The sequence below is a fragment of the Temnothorax curvispinosus genome, unplaced genomic scaffold, assembly GCF_003070985.1.
Source record: "Temnothorax curvispinosus isolate PA1 unplaced genomic scaffold, ASM307098v1 QBEX01005876.1, whole genome shotgun sequence".
NCBI lineage: Eukaryota > Metazoa > Arthropoda > Insecta > Hymenoptera > Formicidae > Temnothorax > Temnothorax curvispinosus.
The window spans coordinates 56,459-78,992 of record NW_020215656.1 but is presented as its reverse complement, the minus strand read 5'-3'; the positions used below and the strand labels follow the sequence as shown (position 1 = coordinate 78,992).

The following is a 22,534-nucleotide window of genomic DNA, read 5'->3' as shown; positions in this document are numbered from 1 at the left end:
ATAGAAGACAACAAGGATTATGGGAGGAATAGTAATTTTATTACATACCTATTGAAATAAATTAACTCTTCTCATTTTTTATCAAATAATCTTTTAGTTTTTCTATCGCCTTGCTGCGATGAGAAATCTTGTTCTTTTCTTCCTTCGGCAGCTCCGCGTAGGTCTTATCGTAGCCCAGAGGTTGAAAACAAGGGTCCCAACCGAAATCCCTGGAACCTCGCGGACTCACAATAGTGCCCTGAGTTCGGCCTTGAAATAGGTGGACCTCCGAGCCTTCGCCGGAGCAGTAACCGAACGTGCAAACCGCTTCCGCCGATTTGTCCTCAAATCCGTGGAGCATCTTGTGAAGTCCTTCGGGGCCCAGTGCCTCGAGGAACCACTTGATGTAAGGCCCCGGAAGGCCCTTCAGCGCATTGAAGCAGAGACAGGTATCTTCGATGATCACCGGACCTTTTATTAGATTCGCCGCAGCCCGACACTTGTCGCGACATATATCGTCTACCTCGCCTTGATACTCGGGCAGATCGATCTTCTTGCTCGTTATCCATCGAGGAAAGTCTTTCCCTAAAATGGCGATAAACTCCTCCAGCTTCTTCGCGTTGCCCGTTACGAACACTATTGACAGCGACATATTCTGCAACAGAAGACACGTAGAGCGTCAAGTAAGGCGTGTATTATTTTAACTAAAATTTCTATGATTAATGTTGAAAAAATCTTTTTCTACTAGGAACACACCGTCGACTTACGGTTGACATAATATTATATTGTCAAATAAAATGAAAGGACAGAGCTAGCGAACAAGGTTGGATGTTTATATGCGTATATCCAGCAATGTAAGGATATAATGAATTATTTTAACGGAAAAACGCAAATTGTTGAGAATTGTTGCATCCAACGAAAAAAACTAAGATTAATCACGCATTATAATTAAGCCGATACGTTACATATGTACGTGTGAGTCTCTTAGAGTCGAAAAGAATGTCCATTGTTCTCACGGTTCTGATCGGAGTGATAGTGTACGAGACACGTGAATATATCGTGCACATAAAACCCGTACTATGAGAGATTCGATAAAATTAGTCAGAATTTTAAAATAGCTATTATAGCTACTTTGCACGATCTCACATTCACGGGTCTCGTACACTATCACTTTATCCTTTTCGACTCTAACAAAAAAGGAGTCTCTCAAAACAAGGTCACATACATATGTAATATATCAGCTTAATTATAATGCGTGATTAATCTAAGTTTTTTTTCGTTGGAATACAACTCTAAACAATTTGCGTCTTTCCGTTAAAATAACTTGTAGTATCCGTACATTTGCACACTCATGATAACCATATTAAAGATTGAAACGTTTGCTTTTAATATTACTAATGTATAATATATCTTAAGCTTTTACTGTTACTAATTTATATATGCATATCTTAAGCACTAACATCCAGCTTTGTTCGCCAGCCCTGTCTCTTTTGTTTATTATTAATACAAACGTGTTAATTTTACTTTTACATTTATATTATCAAATTCTGTAAAAAATAGTTCTAAACTACGATTTCTTTGATATAAAATCCAGTAAGTTATTACAAAATAAAAAAAATATATAGAAAGATTTAGAAAAAAATGTGTATATTCTCATTAACAGGATTTCCACGTTTTGTAATAATTCAGTCTGCTTTATATTGTAAAGAATAAGTCAACTATTTTAACTTCAGTTATTCTTTACAAAATTTAACACAATATTTTACATTGGATTTCTACTTTTAAATTGTATGTATTAGTTAAAGATTTAGTTAAATTACTTTAGAATGACATTTTCATACTGTTATTTGTTATAATTTTATTATATGTAAATTATATCTTCACCGTTTATTCTTCTCATTAACAAGATTTCCCCATTTTGTAATAATCAGTGTGCTTTATATTGTAAAAAATTAGTTAACCATTTTAGTTTCAATTTTACAAAATTGGATAAGATATTTTTTACTTTAAAATTCTAATAAATTGGAAATATTAGTAAAAAAAAATTTTTTTAAATTTACTTTAATTACCATAGAATGACATTTTTATATTTTGTTATAATTTTATTATAGATTATATGTTCTCAGCATTTAGTCTTTCCTCGATTCCGCGCGCTTTTCACATCTTTCAGATTGGCAGCTTTCTTGTCTAGAACAATACATGTAAACATGTTATGCACTTCGACACGCTGGACTTCTGTCCATGATTTGATCTCAAAATAATGTGAATATGACGTATTCCAAATAATAAACCATCTCTATTAGATATAGACCTTTGATGCGAAAAAGAAAACTCTTACCTTCTCGATTGAAAAATCGTAATACTTTTACGTTAAAGCTCGTTGTCGCTCCTAACCAAGAAAACTGCAGCCAGCGCGTGCAACGTTGTTTTCTCGATCAAGCTGGCCAACTTCACTCGGATGAATCGCGAAAGGCACGTTGTCCTCGTTCATCAACTAAATGGAAAACTACTTCAATTATTTATAATTGAAAGCAATCAACTATAATATAATATTTTACCTTCCACATCTAGAATTATCTTATGCTATTTCACATTGCAAAAAAACACAAGTATCGACGTTTTTTTCTCCTTGTCCGCGTACGGCGCTTCGATGAACTTGACGTAGTTGACGTACGACATGCTATTCTTGTTACCGACCGCGATCGACGGCGGGCACGGTGGCGGCGGCGGCGCGGCGGCTGCAGTAGTGTCAGTAGTGTAGCAGTATATACGTCGTTTCGAGTTTGTCAAAAATGCCGAGTCAAGAGGTATTGACAACCAAGGTTGTCGTCCACCCACTGGTGCTGTTGAGCGTGGTGGATCACTTTAATCGCATGGGAAAAATCGGAAATCAAAAAAGAGTGGTCGGCGTACTCCTGGGCTGCTGGAGGGCCAAGGGGATCCTGGACGTGTCGAACAGCTTTGCAGGTTAGGACGGGCTACACGTTACAACGTTTCTCAAAACGTTCGCGTTTGCAGCCATTCTGCTTTTGTTAACGCTCACAAATGCTTAGAGGAATAAATGTCCTTACCTTCGAAGCTGAGTGCGATATAAAGAGATAAACGTGCTTGTGTTTTTCAGTACCCTTTGACGAGGATGACAAGGATAAAAGTGTATGGTTCCTCGACCATGATTACCTTGAAAATATGTACGGAATGTTCAAGAAAGTCAATGGTAAAGACCTATGACTAGTTTATGCAAATTCTGTAGATTTTACTTGGAGCGAGAATTCTAATTGCGATATCCTATTTGTTGACTCTTAGCTCGTGAGAAGGTAGTAGGCTGGTACCACACTGGGCCTAAACTACATCAAAATGACGTTGCCATCAACGAACTAATAAGAAGATACTGTCCTAATTCAGTCTTGGTCATTATCGACGCCAAGCCGAAAGATCTCGGACTTCCCACCGAGGCGTATCAAGCAGTTGAAGAAGTGCATGATGTACGTTTACATATATAATGTCTGTTTTGAAAAAGAAAAAATGAACACGTAACAAGAATTTTATTCACAGGATGGCTCTCCTACCTCCAAAACTTTTGAGCACATTCCAAGCGAAATTGGAGCTGAAGAAGCGGAAGAGGTTGGAGTAGAGCATTTATTACGAGACATCAAGGACACTACAGTTGGTACTCTCAGTCAAAGAATTACAAATCAACTACTTGGCTTAAAAGGTCTTCACGAACAAATCCGGGAAATTAGAGATTATCTGCTTCAGGTATATATTAATTTCTGAAATTGCTTTGTATTAATATCGCCAGGAGATAGGATCACTCAAATAAATACTTTTTGCAGGTTGGCAATGGAAAATTACCTATAAATCATCAAATTGTTTATCAGCTACAGGATATCTTTAATTTGTTACCGGATATGACTCAAAGTAGCTTCGTCGATTCGTTATATGTCAAGACAAACGATCAGATGCTGGTTGTATATCTGGCAGCGTTAGTTAGGTCCATAGTAGCGTTGCACAATTTAATTAACAATAAGCTAACCAATCGTGACGCTGAGAAAAAAGAAACGGACGGGAAGAAGGACACGAAGAAGGAAGAAAAGAAGGAAGAGGAGAAGAAAGGGGAGGAAAAGGCGAAAGCTAAGAATCAGTGATCGGAGCATTTCTGAGCTTGCTCAGCTGCGAGATTGAGACTGTTAAAGTTGAGGACAATTAATGACTCTGTGTGTAATAGTCAAGCCTGTTCACTATTTGTACAGAATTATATCCCACTTATAAATAATGACAGTTTAAATATGTATTAGAAACGGCAAATTGATTCCCCAACGGTTCTGGCATAATTCTGTGAATTTTTAATATATTAGGCGCAAGAGAAAAGAAATAAATGGTAACTCGACACTTCTGTATTTTGAATGTAATGAATGATGTAGTAAATATATCGAAAAATTTAGAATTAAGACATTTTTTACAGAATATTGTAATTATTACAATATTTTCAGCGTTTTAAGTAACAATCTATTAATATAAACTAGTATTCTATATGTAACAAGACACAATTATTTATTTTCTCTTGATTTCAATCATTACTCAACTAATAACAAACAATTTATGTATTCTTTTAAATTGCTTCAAGGCGTGTTGCTTAAAATTTAAGTTTCAATTAACATGTGTGATAGATATTGATAATGTATTTTTTAGGAAATACAAGTCATTCTATTAAGAGAAAATATTACATTAATAATAAAAAATGATCTTTTACTTATACCGTTTTATTAATTTATTATCTCGGATATAGAAATGCTTTCCTAAAATATTATACTTTACCAAACAGAATATACAAAAACACAGATATATAATATATGTATGTATGATCTTTGTACATGTACAACCGTATGCTTCATACAGGCGGAATATATATAAATATGTAAATCTCTTTATAATCATATACGTTGCATGATCGATTGTATATGTATTATATGATTTGTGACTTAAACATCCACATACCACGGCATTTATTAACAAATATTACAATATATTTGATTTCTCGTATGATTCAGCGATTATCTATTTAAAAATCATCTACAGTCCGCTGTAAATTCTAAACTTTTTTTTATATCAGAATGCTGAAGAAAATGAACAAAAGGAGCCATCGATAAGTCTCGATTTTTGCGGCACCGCTATAAGCTATGCCCACATAAGGTTCCAAATTCGTATCGTTGTAATGCTGGAAGTACCAATTGAAAGGACTGTTGTCTATCACTTTGGCTTCATCATCGACAACGAACGCCTCGTTCTGGCTTTCAATCGTCGTCTCATCAGTGATCTCACTTCTCTGAGCAGCGCCGGCAATCGACTTCTGCTTCTCCCTGGATTGCTCGGCATTGTAGCTGATGTACGGCGAGGCAACTTTAGTTATCGTAGATCTGCCAAGCGGGCGTAAATTTACCACGGGTCCTGAAGACGGCACTTGTCCCCCCGGGATCAGAAGCGCGGACAAAGCGGATGCCTCCGTCCCTCGAGAAGTCGTAGTCGTGGTTTCTTTGGGCCGTGGATGTGATGTAGAAGACGTTGTGGTTGCTGAAAAGCGCGGAATCGGCTCTGCATCTATTTTTATCACAATATCCGAATTGTCTGCAATAAATAAAATATTTTTATTAGATGTTTAGTGAACTACGATACGAAAAATTTAACTTTAAAATAAATTTTATCGCAGCAGAAATTTAATTGCAAATACATCTCTGAGAACTCTTACGACGAAATATACACACGTATCAAACATTTTAAAATTAAATTATATTAATGTTATTAAGATATAAACTCTCACCAGGTTTTTCGTGAGAGTCAACTGTACTGCTTAAAAAGATCGGATCTTTGTCATATTCAGATATTTCTAAGGCCCAGTCTTTGGATCCGTTTTCATTTGCCGGTATTACTTCCACCGCTGCAGTCACAGTTTCCTTGGTAATTGTAGCTTTTTTCGTTTCCGCTATTACTGCTTTTGGTGTGGTCCAAACTATCCTGTTAGCGACTTCCATCTGGGGCTTCTCTATGAATTTAGTGTCTTCCGTATTTATTTCTAAACTCTCGCCGTCGTAAATCTCGGTGGACACCGATGTTTCGTAAGCTTCTTGCGATGAATCCTCCTCCACGATTATTGATGCACTATTTTTCACTACATTTGATGTGTTAAGGCTAAGCAGAGAAACAACGTTTAAAGATTAGCTGAAAGCAAGTATCGATATAATAGTATTCAATTTAAGGCAATTTAAAATTTAATTTTTTTTTAATTAAAATTAAATAATTGAATACATTTAAAAAAATTAATGCACATATATATATTAAAACTAAACCATCTTGAGAATTAATTAAAAAAGAATTTTATCTTAATTGACTAAAGAATTTGAAAGATATCCTATCCCGAGTGTTGTATGTTAAATTTAAAAAGTTACATAAAAAAATTCTTTTTTGACATTTACCTGGTTTTATTGACGTTGGACAAAATCTTGTGAGATTCAAAACCAGTCGATCGAACGAATGTTGACGTAGTAGGTAATTCTTCCCTTTCTCGGAAGCTCGTTCTCGGTTTCCCGGACTTGGAAATAATTTTTTCCACCTTGGTCACGGTACTGTTTCCGCTTTTCCGAGAAGGACGTTCCTCCTGTACCGATGTATTGCTTACATTCAGCGATTTTGAAGTATTCTCGTGCTTCGCCTGTTTCTCGTACGTCAATCTAGGATCGGCAATCGGCACGAATCCACTTTGGCCGCGCGGTAGAGGCAGAAACCCACCCCTGTGAATTTCCGGTTCTGTGGGCGGAAAAGATCTGTAACGTCCTCGGCCGGGTCTATCCGACGATGACTCCTTCCTCTCCGCCTTCCTGCCTGAATTTCCCCACAAATTGAAGTTCAAATTCGGCAGCGGTAGGCCGAAGAAGGTGAAACCGGAGCTGCTGGGCGACGGTGGCATCATAGGATTCTTCTTTATTGGTGATGTGGCGTTTTTCTGATGCTTCTGCGTTGGCGGCGGCGGATGAATGATCTTCACGGTCTGGGTAGGTGCGCTGATGGTAGACACGCTAGGCAGTAACGTGCTCGTATCGCTTCCGTTATCCTGATAATCTACGTACTGGTAGAAGTAATCGGAGTCCTGGGAAACAGAAGGCTTCTGCGTGGAGGAATCTTTTAGATTCATCCACAGTGGTATTGTCTCTGTAATCCCAAATGCTGGCAAAATTCAATATAACTTAATAAATAATATAATCTGTTTGTTGAAATTGTTTTCCTTCTAATTTATGAATTCTAAATTCATAGATATATATTGTATATATTTTTAAAAATCTTTTTTATATATTTGAATATATTATATATTTGAAATGCAATTGATATCGTCGAATAAATAAAACAGTGTAATAATTTAGCATTGATGAAAAATTAAATCTTGATTTTTTTGGGTCGCTAATTAATTTATTTTACTCGGATTATTCGTGAATTTACCGGATGAGGAAACCGAAGGCGTCGCAACGTTAATCATTTCAGTCTCGCATCCTGGGTGAACCAGTTCCACGTATCTCTCCCGCTGGCAGTCCTGTCGCGATAATCTGAGCTCCTTGAAGAGGGAACCATCAGCGCATCTAGGACCCTCCGAGGAAGCCTGCTGTAGCCATCCTCGCAACCAAAGCATGCCACAAGAACAGGACAGTGGATTTCCTTTCTCAGAAATAAAAAGAAAATATAAATAAAAAAAACGTATTGACGAATTATGTAGATATCGAGGCTTTCTTTAAAAGAAATTGATGCAAATTAATATTTAATCCTAACGCTATCAATTATAATTGATTTAAATACGGGTTTTTATATAATTATCATTAATTTAATCTATATTCTAAATTACCGTCGATATCCAAGACAGCGATATTCGATCGCAGCCTTTTGAAAGCGTTCTCAGAGACCGCAGTCATCCGGTTGCTTCGCAGGCTCAGTACCCGCAATCTCGGCATATCGTCGAAAGGCGAACCGTGCACGGCGCAAATGCGATTGTTGTCCATCTGCATGCAGAAAGGAAAACGGTCGTAAGGCGGCTATGTAAAGCGGCTCAGCTATCTCCCTAATTAACGATGCAGGTATACGAATAATTGCTCCGCCAGCAGAACGGCCCGTCTCGCACCATGGTTCACGCAGGAGTTTCACTCTCGACGAGAAAGTATTCTTCTTTATTAGCGAAGACTCTCGCACTCTCATTGTGTTATTTTGTGATATTTTGCAAGTTAATTCAGATAAATTTTTTACAAATTGTATCGCAGTTGTTTTAAATTTCTGATGACGACGTAAAAAAAATATTTAAAAAACATGAAATATACACTGTAAAGAGATAATAATCTATTCTTTTAAAATCGATCTCATAAAATCTTGAAATTTTCGCTATAATTACCTTTAATTCCACCAGCCACTCCATAGCTGCCAAACTGTCGCTGGAAACTCTGGATAACCGATTGTAACTGAGATCAAGGACCTCCAACGAGCGAAGGCCCTCCAGACCGACGTACTCCAAGTCCGGCAGGTGATTGTGACTTAGATTAAGGAAAAGTAAGTGTGGCACGTTAATGAAGGCATTACTAGCAATTTCCTGAATCCGATTCTCCTGAAGTTCCGCGCTCTGTAGCAGCGGTAATTCGGTGAAAGCGCCGCTGGGGATGGACTGTAAAACCATGTACATTATGTTGGATCCTTAATCATTTAGCACAATATATTTATAAAATTTATTAAATATAAAAATTAGACAATGATACGTAGTATATTTTCGATACATTCTGAAAATTCTTTATAATAACAAATTTGAAACTTTCTACTCGTATTTGACAAAATATATAGTGATGTTTTGTCTAGAGATATTAATCTGACATGAATTATTATTTTACAATTGTGGGTGACCGTGAAACTATTATTACCTGCAATCGATTCCTGCCGAGTCGGACGGCCTGCAACTCCGGTAACGCTCTGATTGCGTTTCTCTCGATCACCCTGAGATCATTGTTTTCGAGATCGATCAGGGACAATCGCGGCAATCCGTCGAACGCACCCTCCCGCAGCTCCCGTATATGGTTTCTAACCAGTTTCAACTCCAACAAGGACGACAGACTGCTTAGCGTTTCCGGAGATAGGATGTTCAGCTTGTTGAAGCTCAAGTCGAGGACTCGTAGAGCCGTTAAGCCGTGCAGCGATCCGGGTAACTCGGTCAAAGTATTGTGCGATGCGTACAATTCACGAAGGTCTCTGTAATTGACATTGATGTTATCGTTTTGGATGCAGGATGCTTAAATAAATCTTTCTCCGAAGTAAAAGCATGAAAGACGTTTAAAGATGTACGAAAAAATGAAATATCCTTCAAACTTCTTTCACGGCATTATTTATAGCGTTTTAAACAAAAATTAAATAATTTATTATATTTAATCGTTTATTAATATTTATCAATTTAAGTTTAATCGCAAATATATACATATAACATGTCTATCTTGAATATTAGTCAATCTGGGAGAAAATTATGATGAAGATGCGTTAGAGAAAATGCGTTTGAGATTCAGATTTAAATTAAATTAAAGCATATCTTTTAAAGTACATTGAATTTGATCGATGTGATCAAGTTAAACTTGATGGACGAGATTAAATAAAATCGCGTATAAAATCCAGTCAAATTAGTCGACACGCCAGGCCGATGCTACACAACGACGAGAAAGAGATATTAGCGTGTGCACGAAGAACTTTCTAAGGTACCAAGTTAAGAGTGATGCAACCAAGTAACCACGAGTGAAACTACTTTTCCACTATAATACGAGACCGCAAAATAAACATACAAAGGGGAAAATTACTCCTATTATTATAAACGTGATATACTTAAATAAATTTTGGTAATTAAAAATTGGAATAAACTGAAAATGATGCATTTTAATATTTTTTATGTGAATTTAACATGATTTCTACGTGATTTTAATATATGTATGTAAAAGCAAGAAGCAAATATCATATAATAAACATCACGTTTAAAAATAAACTGCAAATATATTAAAATTAAAATTGTTGAATTTCTTACCTGGTGTTGGTGAAGGTGGCGTGAGGAATTTGTGCGAGATTATTTCTACTCAAGTCAATTCTTTGCAGTCTCGTATTCTCTTGAAAAATATCAGGTCGCAGAACCTCCACTCGATTGCCCCGAAGATTCACGTCCATCAACGATTTCAGAGGTCGAAAGCTTCGTCCGTGCAACGTGACCAGCCGGTTGCACCTCAAGTCTAGCTGCTCCAATCCCGTGAGTCCGTCGAAAACGCCGTCGTCCAGGAGTCTTAGAGCGTTATAGCCTAGATTCAATTTTCTCAAATTCGGCAAGTCAGCCAGGGCGCCAGGCAAAATTCTCTCGATCCCGTTCGAGCTTAAATCCAACGATCGTAGGGCAGGTAGAGCTAGATCCTGAGAGGACACCGTTGGCAACGCGACAATACGGTTCTTGGGCATGTGAAGATGTTCGATGTCCTTCGGTAAACCAGGGACCACTTCCAGCATACGATTCAAACCGACGTCAAGCTCGTATAAGTTTGTTAGGTGTCGGAACGTTAAGGGATGAAGAACGGACAAGGCGTTCCCGGAGATATTGACGTGCTCCAGCACTGGTGTGCCCAGAAAGGACTCGGGTTCGATGAGCCCTATGGCGTTACCGCTAAGATCCAGCCGTCTGAGATTTGGTAGATTAGTGAACAAACGTGGTTCTACGTGACGGAAATAGTTCTCCGAAAGATCCAGACCCTGGAATTAAGTACTGATCGTAATCGATGCAGAAGCAGCAGTAGTAATAAAATATCAACGATATTTAATTTTACTTTTAAGAAAGAATCGAAGCTGAATTCGAAATTAATAAATTATTGAAGAGTAATGAATGATTGCATAAAATTCGTGTAATATTAATATTTAATTAAAATAAAAAATAAAATTTTATTAAAACTAAAATATTTAAGGAATTTTACCTTTAACGCTGGCAAATTCCAAAAGGGAGCCTCCAGCAGATTTGATAAAGAATTGTTCTTCAGTCTGAGCTCCCTGAGCGCCGGCATCGCCGTGAACGTTTCTCTTTGCAAAAACGCCAACCTGTTATGATTCAGATGGAGCCTCTCCAAAGTGGAATGGCCTCTTAGAGCACCGAAGGGTATTTCCTCTAACTGATTGTGACTGGCGTCTAGGAACTTCAGCCTTGGCAGAGCCTCAAGCACCGATCGTATCTCGGCCACGTGACTAAGATCATTATTGATCAGCCATATCTCTTCCAACGCGTTTCCTATCCGTTGCGGAAAGAATTCCGGATGGATGCGATGAATCAGATTGTGATTCAGGTCTATAGACTTAAGAACTGGTACCCCCTGAAAAGCTCCGGCGAATATCTCGGTGATGTGATTGCGCGACAGATAGAGTCGCGACAAAACGGGAAGATCAACGAAGGAGCCTTCGCCCAGGCGATTGATGCGATTTCGATCCAGACGTATCACCGACAGTGACGGGAGATCCATACACGCGCGACCGACCATACCGGCGTCGATTATGGCGTTTCCAACCAATGAGATCTCCTTGAGCTCCGATAGATTAATCATGGCCCGCGGATGAATCCAGTGGATTCCGGAATCGGTGATGTTGATCAGTTCTAGTCGAGGCAGACCTCGAAGAAGCCCGGCCTCCAGTCTGGTCAGTCTCGGACTACCCAACACGTGCAGCTGCTCCAGATTGGGAACGTCCCGAAAGTTCCTCGGGACGAGTTCCAGCAAAGCCGGAGAGTTGATCTGAAGATACCTCAGCTTCGGCAGGCCGGAGAATCTCGGTAGTCGCTTCATCACGCGACTCTGTAGCGTCACCGCCTCGACACCTTGCAGATTTTCTAAACTGTCTACGGGTAGAGACCGCAGATCGGGCTCGACGATGAACAGTTCCAGCAATGAGTCGTGTAGACCTTCCAGCCAGCCGGAGGACACCCTTTCGAGACGATTGTTTCGCAGCATCAAGCGCAGAACTCGTAAAGTCGCGAACACCTTGCCGGGTAAACTGGGCAGGTTGTTGTTCTCCAAGATCAATTCGTCCACCGGTCGGTCCATATAGTGGCTGACTGCCTGCAGACCTTCCAGGACCTTTGGTAACTCGCTGTGGCTACACCTGTGCGAATTTATAGCGTTGAAGATTGTTCATTCATTGAAATTCTCGGGATTACATATCCGGTCATGTAAACTTGCCATATCTGAACTTCCATATCGCGCGTGGAGCATCTGCATGGCAGTATCCTCTCTTGAAGCGGACATCCGTAATCCGGATCTAACTGGGCACCGGCACCGATGGAACGGAGTGCCAGGAGCCAGCCAACTATCAAAAGCCCACCGCCCTCCGACGGCCCGACCATCGCGCATTTGGACCGTAGTCTATGACCGCGAGCACCAGTTCCGCATTTTCTGGAATACGCGTGCATTCGTACGCGAACGGACGAATTTGCAGGAATAAGAGAATCAACAAACATCGGGAAAAAGTAAATCTAGCTCTTCAGAGCTATATGTGTTTTACAAGTTGATAATTAAAATTCATATTCGAAATCTTTCTAAATCGTTAATTTTTTAGATTGAGCAGCACAATACATAAGAATATTCGGATTTTCTTAGTCTTTTTTACAGATCCATCGTGAGCTGTGAAGTCGCTGTTACACGCGATTTTGCGCTTACTGTTATCATTTCCTTAATGAGTCGATCTTTTGACACCTAATTGTATTTAGCAAACTGTTGCCAAAAGACTCATTAAGGAAATTATAACAGTAACGAATGTCGCTGTTTCGACATGTCAAAAGTTGCGCAGCGTTTCCGCGAATACGAGATGACGAATGCGCGGCTAAGATTAGAAATCTCGTTAGCGAAACAACCACCGTTTGGTGGGATTTTAGATGTTAAGAGCCCTTGGGGACGTCACGGTACGCCTCTGTATCCTGAGCACGATGCCACGCACTGTGTACGCGTGTACACACGTCACGGTCGCAGACGACAAAATTGATGTCCCGTACCGTAAGCGAAGTTAAAGACCGCTAGGACAATCATTGTCCGTAATAATTGTCGTCGCGCGACCGCGCTTCTGATGTATAAAGTGATGACCGGCGAGTAAAACTGGAGGGTGAGTCGGATTAGGATTAAAAATTCGCACTTCGGAGAGAGAGAAAGTTTGAGAAAATTATTATACTTTGAGTACACTGTATTTTGAAGTAACCTTTGTGTTCCTCGGATAGCATTATTATTTTGTAAGATTATACAATTGTATATAATCATACAATTATATATATATATATATGTACTTACATTTGAAATTATGTTAAGAGATAATATTTTTCTTTTCTGAACACATCAACTGTTTTTGTTTTACTTATACGTAATATTTTAACAAGATAACATTTTGCATAAAATAAAATTGTAATCAACGCGAACATTAAGACAAAAAGTTTGTGTGAACACTAAAATAAAAAGATAAAGGCGTTTACCACGAGCATCCTGACATGCAGAAAAACGTGGATTTCGTAATGCGTCAGCCTTTAAGAAGAAGGAAACAATCGGGCGGCCTGAAAAGCTATTCGCACGTGAATAACGTCGATATAGCGCAATCTATGATAAAACGATTCAAAGTTGCATTGTACGCGTTGCGTTAACGAATAGATCTGTCTTGATGTATCTGTTTCCGCATCTCAAGACGTTTCCGCAGAATTGAAAGAAGTTGAAACATTGATATCAATAATCTCAGATGACAGAATAAAATTAACTGTTGCATAAAATTAATTGCTGCGAAGAAATATAATATACGTTTTTGAGACAATCGAATATTTCGCATTATAAATATCGAGACTGACAGAACAAAATTCGCAGCTAACAAACGTAGGGAAACAAAAGTGGATAATATGCTACAGAAAATAAAAAATAAATGTTATTTCGCTTATTTCTTAACACTTATTTTTTATTTTCTGCAGCATATTATCTGTTTTTGTATTACATCTTGTATTTGTACATACATATATATATATATATAGCAGCATATAATTATTAACGGTTATATATCTCATTAAAAGATTTCTTCAAGATCTCTCAAGCATTATAGCAACGGTAATATTAGTCTTGCCTTAGAGTGCATTATTTTATATATTCTACATTAACATTTTACTATACAACTTATTTGTATAGTTTAACATATATATATATTAAGTTATTATTAGTATTAATTTTTTATTCTAAGATATTGCTCAATAAAGATGCACTGATAAATGCATGACTGGTTTCTCGCGTAACTCGCACAACCAATTGTCTTTCAATTCCGTCATCATAATGCTGAATTTTGATCAAACAACAGCGTTTGTTTGGCCTCGAATAGCTATGGATGCAATTTTAGTGAAAGTGATATCCACTTCCTTGATATTTCGCCGTCAGTGACCTCAAGCGTGCATCTCATTTTTATCGCAAATGCTAATTTTACATCATTATGCAACTATGCATGAGGAAGATTGTATTCTTTATATTATGGGGCATTCTTTTTCGTAGTACACTAACACTAATCAATATCAAGCAGTAGATTTCTAGCAACTTGTTTTATAAAATTTTTAAATTTTTTTAAATATCTGATATATATATATATTCATGTATCAAAAATTAGTTATTTTCACGGAAGACTTCTTTCATTTCTATATTATCATATTATCAAACTAGTTAAAGAATGCGTTGGATAATGTAAATTTCTACAAAACAAAAATAAGTTTTGGAGCGGTTAACGAAATTGCGATTGCCAGTCTTGCTATTGTGTTATCAAAATTTATTATATTTAAAGAAAATTCTGAATAGTGTCAATTTTCTGCCCATAAACTTTCATTTACCTTCAATATCGACAGTGTTCGTCAAATCGGCGTCTTGTTTCTGAAGAATTCTTTACGTTTCTCAGCGAGAACGAAATCCACGAAGAAAAACCAAATTTGCTTTTCGGAAATTATGAATATAAAATTATCTACACTCTATTCTCTTGCATAAAACGAACAATATATCTTTTTTACAAGGGCACACACATACACACGCGTTTTATCTTTTCCAACGTCTCCGTGGTCACGAGTATAGCTTTTCGTAATCTCGTTACGTACTAAATGCACTGAAGAAGCTGTTCGCAAAAGCGTGGTGGCCTGCACAAAGTTGAGGGGAGAAGATGACGGTGCCATGGCGTGGGTGATGGCGGGAGGGACGCGAGGAGAATTGCGAAGTGCGTGTCCAGCCACCGTGAAGACACGCTTCCAGGAAATTCTTCCCTTTCCCCACAAATCTCACCGATCGCCGAATGTGTATAATTCGACAGGTGAAAAATCGTCTTCCCTTTCGTTTTCCGCGTTGCACTGGTGAAGCAACCTAGGTTGATTGCGTCCTGATCGAACTCGTTCGAATGGGTACTGGAAAACAGAAAGGACATGTTCAATAATTTAATTAATTTCGAAAATTGAGAATTCTTAATATCATAAAATAAACCATTATTAATTTTATTTGATTTATTCGCGTGTGTCACGTCGATTATACATTAATCCTTCACGATTATTTAAAAATTAGTCATTTTATTGCAATACATATATCCATATGCAAACGTACAGATATGCTATCAGTGGAGCTGATGTAAGGTACACATTATTTATGTGTATACACTAGGAAAACTGGATTTGGTACGCTCAGAATTATGCAATTAGTGACTTACACTCTCTGCATTTACGATCGTGAATAACGTTCAATAATCGATCATGTAATGATGTGAATAAATAATGATTATATCTAAATAACAAATAAAGTTTGAGTAAAATATCATAGTTACCTATAGAGATTCTATTTCGAGATCGTTAACTTCCAAGTAACTGTATAGCTATGGAACTTCATCTTCTTTCTTGATACAGCTTTCTCTTCACCTTTAAAATGCATTCATTAAAATCGGTCATTAATATCCTTTCTTCACCTGTGAAAAATTACGAAGGTTTTATCTCGCGTATCGATATAATGTGAGCGAAAGTTCTTTTGCAACCTTGATATTCATACGGCATCTACGAGCGGCTTATTTATGCTCTCATGTTTTGCTCTCGCGTCTATGCAGGACTTTGAGCAATAACCGGTTTAGGATCGTACGAGGAAAAATTGTCTCGCTATTGGTCCGTACTGGTCAAGCCTCCATCGATTACTGCAATCAAACGTCATAGATAAATAATTAATTTATGTAACTTCTGAATTTGATCTATTCAATCTTCCGAAAAAAATACAAACTCTAGAAAAATTGAAAAATTCTATACAAGTAGGAATTCTCTCTATATTGGTAACGATAAAATTACTTCCACGAAATTTATGTTAAATATTGTTAAAAATTAAATTAAGAAATAATGAGAGCCGTCGCAAGATCGGATATGCGGAAATTATATTTAAAGACTCTTAATTTAAAAATTAAATTAATAAAAAATAAGTAATAATATAAACACGATAGCCATGATGAAATAGTCGATAAAATTGACGTAGTATCTATAAAATGTCATTGTGAATAAAATTCTGTGATTAAAATGGGTGTAACTTTAATAAAAAACACAATTCTCTGGCTGATGTTGTCAAACGAGTTGTATATATGCATAGTATCGGGAAAGACTGAGAGCCGTTTAAAGTCCTTTTTATGTAAAGATTCGTTCACATTAAGCAGAAGTGTGACTATATATCCGCGGTATGTAGTTTTTATTCTCTCCACGAAATCCAGCAGAAGTATCTTTTTCTCATGTTGACTGACAAAGTATGTCGTTGACGCGAATATCTTGAGAATATTTCTTCTGCGAGATATTTTTGAGAATTTTTAATTGCCGATGAAGATAGCGATCGCGATGGCGCAAACTATTCGAATATTTATTATATATATGAAACAAATCGGAATCTTGTGCAACGGAGAAAACGATCCAGCATATATTACATTTGAGAGATAAATGAAGATGCAATTTTTGTCTATTTTAAGAAGAATGACAAATGGTTTCTGCAATAAAATCCTTTTGTAATGTGAGTACCCACGCGATCCCACCTACACTGAGAAAAAAAAATCGTAGATTCAAAGAAATATTATTTGATTCAACTAAATGCAGTGGTCACGGGCTGTCAAGCTAACATTTGTTAATTCAAAAAATATTATATTTAAATAGATTCAGAATTTCTTGATATTACTCACGTATATTTGATTTAAATATATTAATATTTGCATTAAACAAATCACTACAACTAAACGAGTTTAGTCAAATTTACAACATTTTTTTCTCAGTGTAGTGTGAACAGGCCTTTATTAGATATACAGGTAAGACAGTATTTGTGTCCTATGTAACTGGTTTTGAAAATGGACCGTGATATAAGGTAGAATTATTGCTCGAGCGTCCAGTTGTTTATCGACCACCAACAGGGAAGGATTTAATCCTGCTTATAAGCAGAGAATCTCCAGATTCTATGCTTATAAAGTCATTTGTTTTTGACATAGTGGACACTTTAAAATAGTGCGAACAATTTTACACTTTTTTTAAATATAAATTTTTGTTATGTAGAAATTATTTAATATTAGATAGAAAAACCGATAAGAAAGATAAACATCGTGACGAGATCTTTTATTTGTTTGAAAATAAAATAGTGCATCGATTTTGAGAATAATGTTGTACAAAAGTATTATTCGCTTCTCGTGTCACTTTACGAGAAACGTTCGTAGAAACTTCCACGTAACCATCAATCCTTTTAATAAGATGATCAAGGAAACAGGTAATGCCAAGGAAACTAATTCCGCTAATACAAGAAATGCAGTTAAACCTCCGCGGATACTAATAACAGGTGAGCAATGAAATAACATCTTATGAGATAATTAATGAACATTTTTTGTTGAATTAATCTATCTAATAAATTTTATACTCGATAATAACTCGACAAATGCTAATTCATGCTATTAATGTGATAAGGATAAAATGCACGCAACTATATTCTTATTTTATTATGGTATTTATTCTTTGTTATACTTTCACGTCGCATTTGATACGTTGCTAATCCAATTATGCATATTTCTTAAAAGAATTACTTAAGCAATTCTTTTAAGAAGAATTCGTTTAAGAAGAACTTGGGTTTTCAGATTTAAGATCTGATAGATGGATGTTTTATATGTAAATTTAACCACATGTTTTCGCAGCTTAAGATTTTATCAGAAAGTATTATATCCTTTGTGTATAGAAAAATATTACAAGGCTAACGTTACACGTTGATATCCGCGTTTTATCATAAAAGATGCAAGGTGCTTTCTTCATCGAACAAATTCTCATGTGATTTTTGTTCAGGTGGTCTCGGACAATTGGGCACGGAATGCGCGAAATTGCTTCGTCGAAATTACGGTAATGAGAATGTCATACTGTCAGACATTATCAAGCCGTCGGAGGAGAGCTTGGAGAACGGGCCCTTCATCTTCGCCGACATCCTCGACTTCAAGGGTCTGCAGAAGACCGTCGTGGACTACAGAATCGACTGGCTGATCCACTTCAGCGCTCTGCTTAGCGCTGTCGGTGAACAAAACGTACCGCTAGCTGTCAGAGTCAATATCGAAGGTAGAGAGAGCCGTATGTCATCATGTCATCCGATCAAGATCGCGTGTCATATTATTATTAACAGCGTAACGTAATTACTTCCTGTTTCTTTCCTTTAATATTTAATAAAACGCAAAACCTCTCGTGCGAGGACGTGCGTTTTCCGCGAACTGCGTCCAAGTGAAATGGAATGCTGTGCCGACGAGTGAATTTGTCATTACGATATTAATTATGGACGCGGTCGTGATCACGAAAGGAAGAAAGTGTCCGGGAGAAAGCGGGCACAAAATAGCAGTCGAAGCAAAATAGATAATATCGCGATTTAGGAAAACACATGCCTGAAAGGCAGAACCGAGACCGCTTTAGAAAAAAGACACAATCAAAGCTACATACAGTCTTTTTTAAGACATTCAGAATCTTCGCGAATATCTGTTCGCGTTGTATATAATCATTACTCCATTATCTGTTTTTCTCGCAATTAACAGGAATGCACAACGTCATCGAGTTAGCGAAGCAGTATAAGCTGAGGATCTTTATACCGTCGACGATCGGCGCGTTCGGTCCCGACTCGCCGAGGAATCCCACCCCGAATGTCACGGTGCAACGACCTCGTACAATCTACGGTGTCAGCAAGGTCCACGCCGAGCTCTTAGGAGAGTATTATCATCATCGTTTCGGCCTCGACTTTCGGTGCCTCCGATTCCCCGGTGTAATCAGCAGCGATCCGCCCGGCGGCGGTACCACCGGTGAGGATACATTCCAGCTAGCGGAAAGTTCTAAAAGACATCAAAAAGACGTTTAAAAGATTACATAATTTTTCAGACCTTTTTTTAAGCGTTTTAAACTGTAAAAAACTGTCGTTTGTTTAAAGAAAAGAAAACTATTAATTTATCGCATCATCGGCGCTTAAACACGATTGATCATTTGATTTCAAAATTGAAGTTGTAGTTAACATGTTGACTGCCACGGTGATTATCTGCGACCGTCGTTTAATTTTTCAGTGACTTCCTCTGTGTTATTATAATCATGCGTCTTATCGACATTTTTGTAAAACATGAATGCCATGTAATGTAGAATTTAAAATGACATAAATAGATAATGATATGAAAAGAAATGCATTTTTTACATTGCTATCTAGCTATTTATGACATTTATGTCATTCAAAATTTTATGTTAAAGATACTTATTTTTTCAACAAATGCTTTTCAACACACTAGAGACGTGTGGATACATTTTGTAATGTTTTACAAAATATCGAACGTACGTACAGTATAATCTGATTTGTTCACTAAAGGTAGCATTCGCCACATCTTTTTAAATAATGCATTTATTCCTTTAAGATATCGCTGTTAATGGAATATAATACATGGAAATATATATTATGGAAATATATTATATATATGGAAATAAGATATTCTTCAACGTTGCGTGTTCAAGTTTTCCGATTCGTAGCAAGGTAATCGTATTTAAATGCACGATAGGAGTCATCACATTTTTGGTTACGTTTTTTTTTTTAAATAATGTATATACATAAAAAAACCGTGAAATATTAAAATGAGATATTCTTCAAACAAACGTTGCATGTTCAAGTTTTCCGATTCGTAGCAAGATAATCGTATTCATGCTTAAGGAACTCTTAATGCCACGTGTAGAATATAGGCTGATAACTGAAAATTGATATCGCTTACCTTCTTTCGCGAAGAACTAGAGCATTAACCGCGATTAAGATAACTGCATAATAGCGGAATGTATCGTTTCTCAAGGACAATATGCTGGCAAGTAATGCAGCGAGTTTCGATCCTGGGTCGCTTCTTTTTGCATTGTTCTTAATTTCTAAAACGTAAAGTATCAATAAATTGACGTCGATGAAAAACATGTTTTTACAAACACGTTATATCATAATATTTTTCGCAACAAATCTTTTATAGAGGCTTATTAGCATCACTATTATCGAAATGATTATCGATTTAACTTATAATAATTATATGATTGTGCTATTCCAACTTCAGCTTGAGATTTCCATTTCAATACCGATTAACTGACAGTAATCGACGCGTAGCTTGCAAAACGAAAAATGTACACATAAATTCAAAAATATTATTAGACGCAAAAGATGATTCAATCCAATCGTATATTGGCACATTTCTATTAATTGTATTTCGTTTTTGCACTCCGCGTAAATCAGCGTTTATTTCGTCATCGCAAATTAATCTCTCTAGAAAAATCAATTGTAAAGTGCAGTAATGAAAAGAAATATAGGCCTGTTCTATAATTTAGCTGAATTTTTTGCACGATTCTTCTTTTTTCTTTTTCTCTCCAACGTGAAAAGAAAAAGAGATTGATAGACCGTGCAAGAGAGTTCAGCTAAAACGAACAGGCCAATAATTTCCATTTAGCAAAATAGATTATTAAATTGATAAAGAAGTTCCTTCAAGAATAATCGTTTGCTGTTTATCTATGCAGATTTTATTTACTTCATCTTGTTCGAAGATGTATGTATGTTAAGACGTTTAAGAGAGATTCGATAATAATTTTATGCTTTTTTTTTACGCTTTCGCAGATTACGCTGTAGCAGTATTTCACGAGGGACTGTTAAACAAAAAATACGAGTGTTACTTGGAGCCTACGACGAGGCTGCCGATGATATACATCGAGGATTGTCTGTCGGCACTCTTTCAGTTTCTGAATACACCTAACGAATTACTGCGTAGACGAGTTTATAATGTCACAGCCATGAGCTTCACACCCGAGGAACTGTTCAGCGAGCTCCTCAAGTATATACCGGATTTGAAAATCACCTACAAGCCAGATAAACGACAGCACATCGGTACGTATGCAATATGTAGGTTACCATAGACGTATATAGTGATTAAAGTAATAGACTGAGCATTCCCAATATTCCCATTGGAGATCTTCCGGCAAGATCTGAAGGACAGAAGATATGCTTGGAGGCTTGCAGGGACAATTTCCTTTTCTAAAATCTAATTGTGTCCCAAGTCCTAACCTAAATGTTATAGCGTTTTCGACCGGGCCGGGTTTAATCGACCCGAGAGCGATTAATTGCGATTAATGACGTCACTTCGGCAAATCGAGCGATAACATTGGTCGATTTGCCGAAGTGACGTCAATAATCACTTTCGGAGCGATTCAATCCGGCGGATCCGGCGCGGGCGGCCGCCCGGCCCACTGCCCAGTCGAAAAAACGCTATTATTTTATTAGAAATCGTCTCTGCAAGTATATCTTCTGTCTTCCACATCTTGCCGGAAGCTCTTCAATGGGAATGCTAAGTCTATTATATACGTCTATGGTACATAAACTTCATACAGATATTGTAATTTGTAATGTACGATTAAAAAAATAATTTGTCATTACGTTGATTTTAGCGGCAAGCTGGCCACAAGTTTTCGACGATAGCGAAGCACGACGAGATTGGGGATGGAAACACAAATATGATCTGCAGAGGTTGGTGGAGTTAATGGTACGAGACGTTAGAACGAATTTTCTACCGAAACATCGATTGAAAGAGGTCAATAGCTATGTATAATTGTGTCGAGTTATAGATAACTAGTTACGGACTTTTTTCAATTGACGTACGCTTTGCGAACTTTCAAGTTATATAAAATTCAATAATGGCTCTCGACCGAAGTTCTTCAATTGTGAAAGAAGTCAATAGTTAATATAATTATGTAAAAGTCAATACGTTTTGAAATATTTCCGTACAGTATTTCCATAAGTTATATAATGTAATTCAAACAAATTATAACTGATATCTCAGGAATTTAATCAAAATACAGCGATTTTCTTGTTACACAAAGAGGCTTTTTAAATGTATTATAATTGAATTTCGGAAATCCTTTCGAAAACGAGGAAGAGCATCTTTGAAATTTTAAGTAATACCCTAAAACAAGATAGTTAATTGATTCTATGCTAAAAATTAA

The 22,534-nt window shown here is 37.0% G+C and overlaps 4 protein-coding genes across 10 annotated transcripts in view; 2 read left to right on the top strand and 2 right to left on the bottom strand.

Moving 5' to 3' along the window:
* Window positions 1-2,648, bottom strand: part of LOC112455205 (inosine triphosphate pyrophosphatase) — a 4,716-nt gene extending 2,068 nt beyond the window's left edge. Inside the window, exons 1-4 of one of the 5 annotated variants that reach the window (XM_025016997.1) lie at window positions 2,538-2,645; window positions 2,318-2,485; window positions 2,049-2,166; window positions 49-634 (exon numbers count right to left, since the gene is read on the bottom strand). In XM_025016997.1, coding sequence (XP_024872765.1) covers window positions 62-634; window positions 2,049-2,051 — 576 coding nt within the window. In that variant the 5' untranslated portion in view covers window positions 2,052-2,166; window positions 2,318-2,485; window positions 2,538-2,645 and the 3' untranslated portion in view covers window positions 49-61. Of the gene's footprint in view, window positions 1-17; window positions 635-2,048; window positions 2,167-2,317; window positions 2,486-2,537 lie in introns of those variants that run through there. The other 4 variants (XM_025016995.1, XM_025016994.1, XM_025016998.1 and 1 more) reach the window with 4 other exon arrangements.
* A 62-nt stretch (window positions 2,649-2,710) lies between these two features.
* On the top strand, window positions 2,711-4,427 carry LOC112455204 (26S proteasome non-ATPase regulatory subunit 7). Its single transcript, XM_025016993.1, has 5 exons — window positions 2,711-2,946; window positions 3,101-3,193; window positions 3,283-3,461; window positions 3,532-3,735; window positions 3,813-4,427. Exons 1-5 carry the CDS (start codon window positions 2,772-2,774, stop codon window positions 4,122-4,124), a joined length of 963 nt encoding a protein of 320 aa, XP_024872761.1. The 5' UTR covers window positions 2,711-2,771; the 3' UTR covers window positions 4,125-4,427.
* A 291-nt stretch (window positions 4,428-4,718) lies between these two features.
* LOC112455200 (protein artichoke) lies at window positions 4,719-19,223 on the bottom strand. Of its 3 annotated transcripts, none has more exons than XM_025016986.1 (14): window positions 19,135-19,223; window positions 16,051-16,203; window positions 15,847-15,984; window positions 14,879-15,436; window positions 12,228-12,440; window positions 10,980-12,150; window positions 10,055-10,761; window positions 8,916-9,240; window positions 8,399-8,665; window positions 7,862-8,015; window positions 7,465-7,677; window positions 6,447-7,194; window positions 5,795-6,162; window positions 4,719-5,601 (listed from the first exon to the last, which is right to left on the bottom strand). In XM_025016986.1, the coding sequence occupies exons 5-14, from the start codon at window positions 12,389-12,391 to the stop codon at window positions 5,081-5,083; spliced, it is 4,638 nt and encodes a 1,545-aa protein (XP_024872754.1). In that variant the 5' UTR covers window positions 12,392-12,440; window positions 14,879-15,436; window positions 15,847-15,984; window positions 16,051-16,203; window positions 19,135-19,223; the 3' UTR covers window positions 4,719-5,080. The 3 variants fall into 3 exon arrangements, with proteins under 3 accessions (XP_024872754.1, XP_024872756.1, XP_024872757.1); XM_025016988.1 differs by having other exon boundaries at window positions 15,137-15,436; XM_025016989.1 differs by having other exon boundaries at window positions 15,847-15,937.
* LOC112455203 (L-threonine 3-dehydrogenase, mitochondrial) lies at window positions 17,406-22,508 on the top strand. The gene is made up of 5 exons (XM_025016992.1): window positions 17,406-17,858; window positions 18,353-18,616; window positions 19,081-19,341; window positions 21,156-21,422; window positions 21,980-22,508. Exons 1-5 carry the CDS (start codon window positions 17,684-17,686, stop codon window positions 22,138-22,140), a joined length of 1,128 nt encoding a protein of 375 aa, XP_024872760.1. The 5' UTR covers window positions 17,406-17,683; the 3' UTR covers window positions 22,141-22,508.
* The last annotated feature ends 26 nt before the right edge of the window (window positions 22,509-22,534 follow it).